The sequence below is a fragment of the Salvelinus alpinus genome, chromosome 1 (assembly GCF_045679555.1).
Source record: "Salvelinus alpinus chromosome 1, SLU_Salpinus.1, whole genome shotgun sequence".
Lineage (NCBI taxonomy): Eukaryota > Metazoa > Chordata > Actinopteri > Salmoniformes > Salmonidae > Salvelinus > Salvelinus alpinus.
This window is the reverse complement of record NC_092086.1, coordinates 2,681,116-2,694,187: the sequence shown is the minus strand read 5'-3', so window position 1 is coordinate 2,694,187 and position 13,072 is coordinate 2,681,116. Positions and strand designations below refer to the sequence as shown.

Here is a 13,072-nt window from a genome sequence, read left to right as displayed (position 1 = left end):
TGTGCGTTACCGTTGACTACTGTGCCGGGTGTAGAGACAGTGGTACTGTGCGTTACCGTTGACTACGGTGCCGGGGTAGAGACAGTGGTACTGTGCGTTACCGTTGACTACGGTGCCGGGGTAGAGACAGTGGTACTGTGCGTTACCGTTGACTACGGTGCCGGGGTAGAGACAGTGGTACTGTGCGTTACCGTTGACTACGGTGCCGGGGTAGAGACAGTGGTACTGTGCGTTACCGTTGACTACGGTGCCGGGGTAGAGACAGTGGTACTGTGCGTTACCGTTGACTACGGTGCCGGGGTAGAGACAGTGGTACTGTGCGTTACCGTTGACTACGGTGCCGGGTGTAGAAACAGTGGTACTGTGCGTTACCGTTGACTACGGTGCCGGGTGTAGAAAGAGTGGTACTGTGTGTTACCGTTGACTACGGTGCCGGGGTAGAGACAGTGGTACTGTGCGTTACCGTTGACTACGGTGCCGGGGTAGAGACAGTGGTACTGTGCGTTACCGTTGACTACGGCGCCGGGTGTAGAGACAGTGGTACTGTGCGTTACCGTTGACTACGGTGCCGGGTGTAGAGACAGTGGTACTGTGCGTTACCGTTGACCACGGTGCCGGGTGTAGAGACAGTGGTACTGTGCGTTACCGTTGACTACGGTGCCGGGTGTAGAGACAGTGGTACTGTGCGTTACCGTTGACTACGGTGCCGGGGTAGAGACAGTGGTACTGTGCGTTACCGTTGACTACGGTGCCGGGTGTAGAGACAGTGGTACTGTGCGTTACCGTTGACTACGGTGCCGGGGTAGAGACAGTGGTACTGTGCGTTACCGTTGACTACGGTGCCGGGTCTAGAGACAGTGGTACTGTGCGTTACCGTTGACTACGGTGCCGGGGTAGAGACAGTGGTACTGTGCGTTACCGTTGACTACGGTGACGGGGTAGAGACAGTGGTACTGTGCGTTACCGTTGACTACGGTGCCGGGTGTAGAGACAGTGGTACTGTGCGTTACCGTTGACTACGGTGCCGGGGTAGAGACAGTGGTACTGTGCGTTACCGTTGACTACGGTGCCGGGTGTAGAGACAGTGGTACTGTACGTTACCGTTGACTACGGTGCCGGGTGTAGAGACAGTGGTACTGTGCGTTACCGTTGACTACGGTGCCGGGGTAGAGACAGTGGTACTGTGCGTTACCGTTGACTACGGTGCCGGGGTAGAGACAGTGGTACTGTGCGTTACCGTTGACTACGGTGCCGGGGTAGAGACAGTGGTACTGTGCGTTACCGTTGACTACGGTGCCGGGGTAGAGACAGTGGTACTGTGCGTTACCGTTGACTACGGTGCCGGGTGTAGAGACAGTGGTACTGTGCGTTACCGTTGACTACGGTGCCGGGGTAGAGACAGTGGTACTGTTGGCTCCAGTATGCAGCAATACGACAGCCTTCAGGAAGGTACCACGCTGACGGAGGCATCACGTCCACAATCTAGAATAACACACGGAGCAACACACATTAATACACGCTGACGGAGGCATCACGTCCACAATCTAGAATAACACACGGAGCAACACACATTAATACACGCTGACGAACAACAACAATAAATACTAACAGGACACAGATGTAATGAAATGTACTCACAGCCTCCTGCAGGAGTTGCTCCAGACAGTAGATATGAGGTCTGTTTCCTCTCTCTCCCTCCACCACCACACTGTAACTACAGAACAGAGGTGAGGGGTCAGGAGTTGCTCCAGACAGTAAATATGAGGTCTGTTCCCTCTCTCTCCCTCCACCACCACACTGTAACTACAGAACAGGGGTCAGGGGTCAGGAGTTGCTCCAGACAGTAAATATGAGGTCTGTTCCCTCTCTCTCCCTCCACCACCACACTGTAACTACAGAACAGGGGTCAGGAGTTGCTCCAGACAGTAAATATGAGGTCTGTTCCCTCTCTCTCCCTCCACCACCACACTGTAACTACAGAACAGAGGTGAGGGGTCAGGAGTTGCTCCAGACAGTAAATATGAGGTCTGTTTCCTCTCTCTCCCTCCACCACCACACTGTAACTACAGAACAGGGGTTAGGGGTCAGGAGTTGCTCCAGACAGTAAATATGAGGTCTGTTCCCTCTCTCTCCCTCCACCACCACACTGTAACTACAGAACAGGGGTCAGGAGTTGCTCCAGACAGTAAATATGAGGTCTGTTTCCTCTCTCTCCCTCCACCACCACACTGTAACTACAGAACAGGGGTCAGGAGTTGCTCCAGACAGTAAATATGAGGTCTGTTCCCTCTCTCTCCCTCCACCACCACACTGTAACTACAGAACAGGGGTCAGGGGTCAGGAGTTGCTCCAGACAGTAAATATGAGGTCTGTTCCCTCTCTCTCCCTCCACCACCACACTGTAACTACAGAACAGGGGTCAGGAGTTGCTCCAGACAGTAAATATGAGGTCTGTTTCCTCTCTCTCCCTCCACCACCACACTGTAACTACAGAACAGGGGTCAGGAGTCAGGAGTTGCTCCAGACAGTAAATATGAGGTCTGTTCCCTCTCTCTCCCTCCACCACCACACTGTAACTACAGAACAGAGGTGAGGGGTCAGGAGTTGCTCCAGACAGTAAATATGAGGTCTGTTCCCTCTCTCTCCCTCCACCACCACACTGTAACTACAGAACAGGGTTCAGGGGTCAGGAGTTGCTCCAGACAGTAAATATGAGGTCTGTTTCCTCTCTCTCCCTCCACCACCACACTGTAACTACAGAACAGGGGTCAGGGGTCAGGAGTTGCTCCAGACAGTAAATATGAGGTCTGTTCCCTCTCTCTCCCTCCACCACCACACTGTAACTACAGAACAGGGGTCAGGGGTCAGGAGTTGCTCCAGACAGTAGATATGAGGTCTGTTTCCTCTCTCTCCCTCCACCACCACACTGTAACTACAGAACAGGGGTCAGGGGTCAGGAGTTGCTCCAGACAGTAGATATGAGGTCTGTTTCCTCTCTCTCCCTCCACCACCACACTGTAACTACAGAACAGAGGTGAGGGGTTAGGAGTTGCTCCAGACAGTAAATATGAGGTCTGTTCCCTCTCTCTCCCTCCACCACCACACTGTAACTACAGAACAGGGGTCAGGGGTCAGGAGTTGCTCCAGACAGTAAATATGAGGTCTGTTCCCTCTCTCTCCCTCCACCACCACACTGTAACTACAGAACAGGGGTCAGGGGTTAGGGGTCAGGAGTTGCTCCAGACAGTAAATATGAGGTCTGTTCCCTCTCTCTCCCTCCACCACCACACTGTAACTACAGAAGTGAAATGTTCCGTATTGACTGACCTTCATGTCTTAAAGTAATGATGGACTGTCGTTTCTCTTTGCTTATTTGAGCAATTTGTGCCATAATATGGACTTGGTCTTTTACCAAATAGGGCTTCTGTACACCACCCCTACCTTGTCACAACACAACTGATTGGTTCAAACGCATTAAGAAGGAAAGAAATTCCACAAATGAACTTTAAAGAAGGCACACCTGTTAATTGAAATGCATTCCAGGTGACTACATCATGAAGCTGGTTGAGAGAATACCAAGAGTGTGCAAAGCTGTCATCAAGGCAAAGGGTGGTTACTTTGAAGAATCTCAAATATATTTTAATTTGTTTAACACTTGTTTTGGTTACTATATGAATCCATATGTGTTATTTCATAGTTTTGATGTCTTCACTATTATTCTACAATGTAGAAAATAGTAAAAAATAAAGAAAAACCCTTGAATGAGTAGGTGTGTCCAAACTTTTGACCGACAGTGTACATTATCAAGCATTTCACACACGTTATTCAGATACTGACTGTTAGCACTTGGTGGTCTATAGCAGCTTCCCACCAGAATGGGCTTTATGTGAGGCAGATGCACCTGTAGCCATATTACTTAAACAGTATTTAACATGAGATCCTCTCTAAGCTTTACAGGAATGTGGTTCTGAATATAAACAGCAACACCTCCACCATTGTCATTTCTGTCTTTTTTCTGTAAGATGTTATAACTATATATTACTACCACTGTTTCATCAGTGGGATTACCTAAGTGAGTTTCAGAGATAGTCAGAATATTTTCAGAGATAGTCAGAATATTTTCAGAGATAGTCAGAATATTTTCAGAGATAGTCAGAATATTTTCAGAGATAGTCAGAATATTTTCAGAGATAGTCAGAATATTTTCAGAGATAGTCAGAATATTTTCAGAGATAGTCAGAATGTTTCTTTCAGAGATAGTCAGAATATTTCAGAGATAGTCAGAATATGAATGTAATCTGTTTCCTAGCAAGTCATTGATTTCATGAACCTTGTTACTTAAGCGACATATGTCAGCGTGGGCAAAAACATTTTTATTGCACTTTTCTGTGATGCTTGCTTGTTTTCATTGCTTTTACTGAGAAGCAGAAGTAGACATGCTCATGTTATTGATGTTAGTGCAGGCGGAGCTGCACACAGTGGACTTTCCTACTAGGACACACCGCCTCAGTGCTAACAGTATCACTCTGTTTCATAGGCACATGGATTACTGTATACGATAGCAGTAGGATCTACATTCAGGGCAGTTATATATATGTGTGTGTGTGTGTGTGTGTACTCACATGTCCGGGGAGTGCACGGTGTTGACGTGTCCAGCATACAGCAGCTGATCGTCCATGGGAATCAGAACCCGCAGACCATCCTGAAGAGAGTCTTTATCTAACACACACTGGACCGGAGCTGGATCGATATATCAATAAATCAATCAATATACCAATCAATAAACCAATCAATATATCAATCAATATATCAATCAATATACCAATCAATATACCAATCAATATACCAATCAATATACCAATCAATATATCAATCAATATATCAATCAATATATCAATCAATATACCAATCAATATACCAATCAATATACCAATCAATATATCAATCAATATACCAATCAATATACTAATCAATATACCAATCAATATATCAATCAATAAACCAATCAATAAACCAATCAATATACCAATCAATAAACCAATCAATCAATATACCAATCAATATACCAATCAATATACCAATCAATATACCAATCAATATATATACACTAACACAGTGCATTCGGGAAAGTATTCAGACCCCTTCCCTTTTAAAACATTTTCTTACATAACAGCCTAATTCTGAAAGGGATTAAATATTTTTTTCCCTCGTCAATCTACACACAATACCCCATAATGACATCACAATACCCCATAATGACATCACAATACCCCCAATGACATCACAATACCCCATAATGACATCACAATACCCCATAATGACATTACAATACCCCATAATGACATCACAATACCCCATAATGACATCACAATACCCCATAATGACATCACAATACCCCATAATGACATCACAATACCCCATAATGACATCACAATACCCCATAATGACATCACAATACCCCATAATGACATCACAATACCCCATAATGACATCACAATACCCCATAATGACATCACAATACCCCATAATGACATCACAATACCCCATAATGACATCACAATACCCCATAATGACATTACAATACCCCATAATGACATCACAATACCCCATAATGACATCACAATACCCCATAATGACATTACAATACCCCATAATGACATCACAATACCCCATAATGACATCACAATACCCCATAATGACATCACAATACCCCATAATGACGAAGCGAAACTGTTTTTTAGACATTTTTGGAAATGTATTAAAAAAAAGATAACTCGTTTACATAAGTATTCAGACCCTTTAACTCAGTACCCTGCATTCAGGGGTCTGAATACTTTCTGAATGCATTACATACACCAACATAAACCAAATCAAATGTATTTATAAAAGCCCTTCTGACATCAGCTGATGTCTCAAAGTGCTGTACAGAAACCCAGCCTAAAACCCCAAACAGCAAGGCAGGGGTAGAAGCACATACCAGTATATACACTAACACAACTATACACAAATGTACCAATATACACACTAACACAACTTATACACTAAAGTATCAATATACACACCAACGTATCAATATAACCAGTCAACTAACCAGATGACAGAGTCCTCTCAGCCAGACTGCTGTGTGACGGAGGAGGTCCATCGTCTTCGGAGAAGCTGCTGTCCTGACTGGGTTCGAAGTCTTCATCGGCCTCCATACTCTTCATCAGCCTACTGACCGCTCCACGAGCCTGTGGAAACGCACACACACACACACACACACACACACACACACACACACACACACACACACACACACACACACACACACACACACACACACACACACACACACACACACAGAGAGAGAGGCAGTTGTACGTACAACACGTGAAGGATCATTGATGAGGATGAATGTAGCAGTACACAGACCTCTCGGGGTTTAGCCTTGGCTTTTGATTGGCTCTTGCGTGCAGGGCTGAGGGGAGGGGCTACAGGGCTCTCTGTGATTGGACTAGACAGAGAGGGCGGGGTCAGGGGAGAGTCCTTCAGCCTCTTCTTCTGTTTAACGCACAGAAACAAGCAAGTTAGAACACACACACACGCACACATACCATCATAAACACACTAGAAAGATGGACAGATCGAGAGGACAGACCCGAGAGGACAGACCGAGAGGACAGACCGAGAGGACAGACCGAGAGGACAGACCCGAGAGGACAGATCGAGAGGACAGACCGAGAGGACAGACCGAGAGGACAGATCGAGAGGACAGACCGAGAGGACAGACCGAGAGGACAGATCGAGAGGACAGACCGAGAGGACAGACCGAGAGGACAGATCGAGAGGACAGACCCGAGAGGACAGAACGACTCACCTTCAAGTCTTTCCCCTCCCTGGGTGTGGTTTTAGGTCTGGGGGCGGGCTTAGTGCTGATTGGAGGGTCTTTGCCGGAGGGAGAGATCTGATTGGTGGAGGCATCATGAAGGAAAATCCTCTCGCTGCGTCTGCGTGTCCATCCCTCCTCCTCGCTAGCCCCTCCCCCTAGCCCCCCGGGGGGGTCAAAGGTGAAACTCCGGGGCGACCGGGGAGAAGGGCGGGGTTTGCGTTTGACCGGCGAGGTCTCGTTGCTCGTCTGGTCGCCGTGGCGCGTTGCCGGGGGTAACAGGGGGAGTTGGGGAGCGGAGCGTTTCCCGTGGAGCAGAGAGGGGAACTTCCTCAGACGAAGGTCAGAACCAGAACCTAGAGGACACACACACACACACACACACACACACACACACACACACACACACACACACACACACACACACACACACACACACACACACACACACACACACAGGTGGTACAAACATAGTAAACGGCACCTCTGACAAGGTTACAATGGAATTCACACATCCAAATCTCTCTCTCTCTCTCTGCTTACCCAGAATGCTTTGCCTGCTACGGTGTTTGTTGTCGTGGAGACGGGGTAGTGGGACGGGGTTTACCGGGATGGCGCTGGCTGCGAACCGGGCCAGCAGGCCCAACCCACTCTCCTCCAGCTCACTCCCCTCGGAGCGTGCCGACTCGTCCTCTTCCTCATCATCGTCCTCCTCCTCAGTGGAGGACTCTGTGAGAGAGAGAGAGAGAGACTCTCAGTATTCTGCTCAGTGTCACACAGTCAACTCCAACATCGTGTATGTCTGTAGTATTACTGCAGAGTGGAGAGGACAGGATCTGGGCCTAGGGGTCTTTATGGGGCTCTGCCGGAGCAGGGGGCTGGAGTAGAGGCTCGACCCAGACTACAGGCTCTGAGGTTAGGGGAGGGGCGGCTTGCAGAAAACCAGATACTGTAGTGATGGAAAAATACTTTTTTTTTTTAATTAAAAATTAAAATTCAATAGTTACATAACGCAATATTATATCGATACTTTGACTCCAAGTATCGATTTGTTAAAAATATTTGTTAAAAATAATGCTAGTTGATTGTACCTGTACCAAAATATAACTTATTCCTCATCTTTTTAAATAGTGAGACAACATGTTTTCAGCACTTTTACATGACTGATAAAAAACACATTTTCTCATCCTCTCTCTCTCTCGTCTCTCTGCAGAAAACATATAGGGAGAAATATGTTGAGAGACAGAGGAGACAGAGAGAGACTCAAAAGGAGTCCAGTCTAAATGGGGAGGGAGAGACAGAGAGACAGAGGAGAGACAGAGAGAGAGAGAGAGACAGAGAGACAGAGGAGAGACAGAGAGAGAGACAGAGGAGAGACAGAGAAACAGAGAGGGAGAGACAGAGAGAAAGAGAGAGACAGAGGAGAGACAGAGGAGAGACAGAGGAGAGACAGAGAGAGACAGAGGAGAGATGGAGAAACAGAGAGGGAGAGACGGAGAAACAGAGAGGGAGAGACAGAGAGAGAGGGAGGGAGGGAGAGAGAGAGACTCAAAGGGAGTCCAGTCTAAAATGGGGAGGGACAGAGAGAGAGACAGAGAGAGAAAGGAGGGAGAGAGGGAGAAAGGGGGGGGTGAGGGAGAGAGAGGGGGTGAGGGAGAGAGGAGGGAGAGTGAGGGAGAGAGGGGCGAGTGAGGGAGAGAGGGGGGGTGAGGGAGAGAGGGGAGTGAGGGAGAGTGAGGGAGAGAGGGGAGTGAGGGAGACAGAACAGAGCTGTATAGCAGACAGACAGACAGACAGACAGACAGACAGACAGACAGACAGACAGACAGACAGACAGGGCTGTCTAGCAGACAGACAGAACAGACAGACAGAACAGGGCTGTCTAGCAGACAGACAGAACAGAGCTGTATAGCAGACAGACAGACAGAACTGTCTAGCAGACAGACAGAACAGACAGAACAGAGCTGTCTAGCAGACAGACAGAACAGAACTGTCTAGCAGACAGACAGAACAGACAGACAGACAGACAGAACAGACAGACAGACAGACAGAACAGACAGAACAGAACTGTCTAGCAGACAGACAGAACAGACAGACAGACAGAAAGAACTAGCAGACAGACAGACAGAACAAGGCTGTCTAGCAGACAGACAGAACAGACAGACAGAACAGGGCTGTCTAGCAGACAGACAGAACAGACAGACAGAACAGAGCTGTATAGCAGACAGACAGACAGAACAGAGCTGTATAGCAGACAGACAGACAGACAGACAGACAGACAGGGCTGTCTAGCAGACAGACAGAACAGACAGACAGAACAGGGCTGTCTAGCAGACAGACAGAACAGACAGACAGAACAGAGCTGTATAGCAGACAGACAGACAGAACAGGGCTGTCTAGCAGACAGACAGACAGACAGACAGACAGACAGACAGACAGACAGACAGACAGACAGACAGGGCTGTCTAGCAGACAGACAGACAGAACAGGGCTGTCTAGCAGACAGAAAGACAGACAGACAGAACAGAGCTGTCTAGCAGACAGACAGATAGACAGACAGAACAGGGCTGTCTAGCAGACAGACAGACAGACAGAACAGGGCTGTCTAGCAGACAGACAGACAGACAGACAGACAGACAGACAGACAGACAGACAGACAGGGCTGTCTAGCAGACAGACAGACAGAACAGGGCTGTCTAGCAGACAGAAAGACAGACAGACAGACAGAACAGAGCTGTCTAGCAGACAGACAGATAGACAGACAGAACAGGGCTGTCTAGCAGACAGACAGACAGACAGACAGACAGACAGACAGACAGAACAGGGCTGTTTAGCAGACAGACAGACAGACAGACAGACAGACAGACAGAACAGAGCCAATCAGAGGGGTGCTGGCAGGTCTGTCTCATTCCAATGCGTTGCTTCCTTCCTCCCCTCGACAGGAAACGGCTGGACAGGAGACCACAACTAGTCCCAGACACTACCCTGTTCCCTATACACTACCCCTGTTCCCTATACACTACCCCTGTTCCCTATACACTACCCCTGTTCCCTATACACTACCCCTGTTCCCTATACACTACCCCTGTTCCCTATACACTACCCCTGTTCCCTATACACTACCCCTATGAGCCCTGTTCCCTATACACTACCCCTGTTCCCTATACACTACCCCTGTTCCCTATACACTACCCCTATGAGCCCTGTTCCCTATACACCCTGTTCCCTATACACTACCCCTGTTCCCTATACACTACCCCTGTTCCCTATACACTACCCCTATGACCCCTGTTCCCTATACACTACCCCTGTTCCCTATACACTACCCCTGTTCCCTATACACTACCCCTATGACCCCTGTTCCCTATACACTACCCCTGTTCCCTATACACTACCCCTGTTCCCTATACACTACCCCTATGAGCCCTGTTCCCTATACACTACACCTGTTCCCTATACACTACCCCTGTATGGGCCCTGGTCTAAAGTAGTGCACTACCCTATGGGCCCTGGTCTAAAGTAGTGCACTACCCTATGGGCCCTGGTCTAAAGTAGTGTACTACCCTATGGGCCCTGGTCTAAAGTAGTGCACTACCCCTATGGACCCTAGTCTAAAGTAGTGTACTACCCCTATGGACCCTGGTCTAAAGTAGTGCACTACCCTATGGGCCCTGGTCTAAAGTAGTGTACTACCCCTATGGGCCCTAGTCTATAGTAGTGTACTACCCCTATGGACCCTGGTCTAAAGTAGTGCACTACCCTATGGGCCCTGGTCTAAAGTAGTGTACTACCCCTATGGGCCCTAGTCTATAGTAGTGCACTACCCCTATGGGCCCTGGTCTAAAGTAGTGCACTACCCTATTTGGCCCTGGTCTAAAGTAGTGTACTACCCCTATGGACCCTTGTCTATAGTAGTGTACTACCCTACGGGCCCTGGTCTAAAGTAGTGCACTACCCCTATGGGCCCTGGTCTAAAGTAGTGCACTACCCTATTTGGCCCTGGTCTAAAGTAGTGTACTACCCCTATGGACCCTTGTCTAAAGTAGTGCACTACCCCTATGGGCCCTGGTCTAAAGTAGTGCACTACCCTATTTGGCCCTGGTCTAAAGTAGTGTACTACCCCTATGGACCCTTGTCTATAGTAGTGTACTACCCTATGGGCCCTGGTCTAAAGTAGTGCACTACCCCTATTAACCCTGGTCTAAAGTAGTGCACTACCCCTATTAACCCTGGTCTAAAGTAGTGCACTACCCCTATTAACCCTGGTCTAAAGTAGTGCACTACCCCTATAGGCCCTGGTCTAAAGTAGTGCACTACATAGGGAATAGGGGGCCATCTGAACCTTAATGGATTGAGACTCAGCCCAGTGGTTAGCAGTTAGAACCATGGCTGCAGGCAGGGTGAGCTGTGATTGGTTAGAGAGAAGTCAGGGTTAGATAGACAGACAGGTAGACAGGTAGATAGACAGGAAGATAGGTAGACAGACAGACAGGTAGATAGACAGGAAGATAGGTAGACAGACAGACAGACAGGTAGATAGACAGGAAGATAGACAGACAGACAGGTAGATAGATAGACAGGTAGATAGACAGACAGACAGACAGGTAGATAGACAGACAGGTAGATAGACATGAAGAGAAACAGACAGATAGACAGGCTGGCTGGCAGGTAGACAGGCTGGCAGATAGACAGGAAGAGAAACAGACAGACAGACGGGTAGATAGATAGATAGACAGGCTGGCAGATAGACAGGAAGAGAAACAGACAGACAGACAGACAATCAAGAAATTCAGACTAACGTATCAGGTGTAAAAGTCTATCCATCCAGAGATCTGTATATAATGACGAGATGCTCATGTCTCCGGGCCCTAATAACGGGGAGTTGTTGTCCGAAAGGCAGGCGACAAGTTGAGGGAAAAAAACTGGCGCAGTGGATTATGGGATTGTAGTTCATTACCACTTTTCTGAACTGAACTAGGTTTGAATATTTGCTTAAATGAAGACTACAACTCCCTTCAATCCAGCGTCCCATATAGTTCTTAATTTCTGTTGTGAATGATTTGATTTCACAAAAAACCTCGATCAAAATGGAATTCAAGTAATCGAATGATTTTGATAGAGAGTCATCACTGATCTGACTCCTCCCTACCAGAGTCATCACTGATCTGACTCCTCCCTACCAGAGTCATCACTGATCTGACTCCTCCCTACCAGAGAGTCATCACTGATCTGACTCCTCCCTACCAGAGAGTCATCACTGATCTGACTCCTCCCTTCCAGTGTCATCACTGATCTGACTCCTCCCTTCCAGAGAGTCATCACTGATCTGACTCCTCCCTATCAGAGAGTCATCACTGATCTGACTCCTCCCTACCAGAGGGTCATCACTGATCTGACTCCTCCCTACCAGAGTCATCACTGATCTGACTCCTCCCTTCCAGAGAGTCATCACTGATCTGACTCCTCCCTACCAGAGTGTCATCACTGATCTGACTCCTCCCTAGAGACTAATCACTTTTATCTGACGCGATTTGTAATAGAGTTGGATAGAGGGCTCATCTTTGCCATCTTCTTTGCATAAAGCAGATTTTGTGGCACCCGAGTGTCAATCCAAGTCTAACCAGATTGGTCAGATCATTCATTACTAGGAAGGAAAGGTAGGAAGGAAGGAAGGATGTCTACAGCTCGGAAACACAAAAGGTTCTATTTGTGAAGCAAATGTTCATATTGACATTAATATTGTCCATGAGACTGAATATTCAACCCCAGATCCCGCCAGGCGTCTAGTAGTTTGAGCATCCGTGTTAGCATTAGCATCATCACTGAGACACAGAGAGAGGAGGGACATCTTACTTACACAACAGGTGACAGGCGTGTGGCCTCAGGCAGGGTAGCGCATGGAGTAGCCTAGCATCGGCTAGCTATAACGTAGCTTAGCCATGTAGCTTAGTAGTAGCGTCGGCTAGCTATAGCGTAGCTTAGCCATGTAGCGTCGGCTAGCTGTCTAGTCGTAGTATCGGCTAGCTATAGCGTAGCCATGTAGCTTAGTCGTAGCGTCGGCTAGCTATAGCGTAGCTTAGCCATGTAGCGTCGGCTAGCTATAGCGTAGCTTAGCCATATAGCGTAGTCGTAGTATCGGCTAGCTATAGCGTAGCCATGTAGCATTAGCGTAGCTGTAGCATACTGTAAAACTTACATTTAAAAAAG

General features: G+C 47.8%; 1 protein-coding gene across 1 annotated transcript in view; it reads right to left on the bottom strand.

Annotated features, from left to right (window-relative positions):
• The window catches only part of tnrc18 (trinucleotide repeat containing 18), a 116,712-nt gene that overhangs the window by 24,164 nt on the left and 79,476 nt on the right, over nt 1-13,072 (bottom strand). The window contains exons 21-27 of the mRNA XM_071343563.1: nt 7,409-7,594; nt 6,857-7,221; nt 6,412-6,540; nt 6,092-6,230; nt 4,623-4,740; nt 1,639-1,714; nt 1,374-1,482 (exon numbers count right to left, since the gene is read on the bottom strand). Coding sequence (XP_071199664.1) covers nt 1,374-1,482; nt 1,639-1,714; nt 4,623-4,740; nt 6,092-6,230; nt 6,412-6,540; nt 6,857-7,221; nt 7,409-7,594 — 1,122 coding nt within the window. The remainder of the gene's footprint in view (nt 1-1,373; nt 1,483-1,638; nt 1,715-4,622; nt 4,741-6,091; nt 6,231-6,411; nt 6,541-6,856; nt 7,222-7,408; nt 7,595-13,072) is intronic.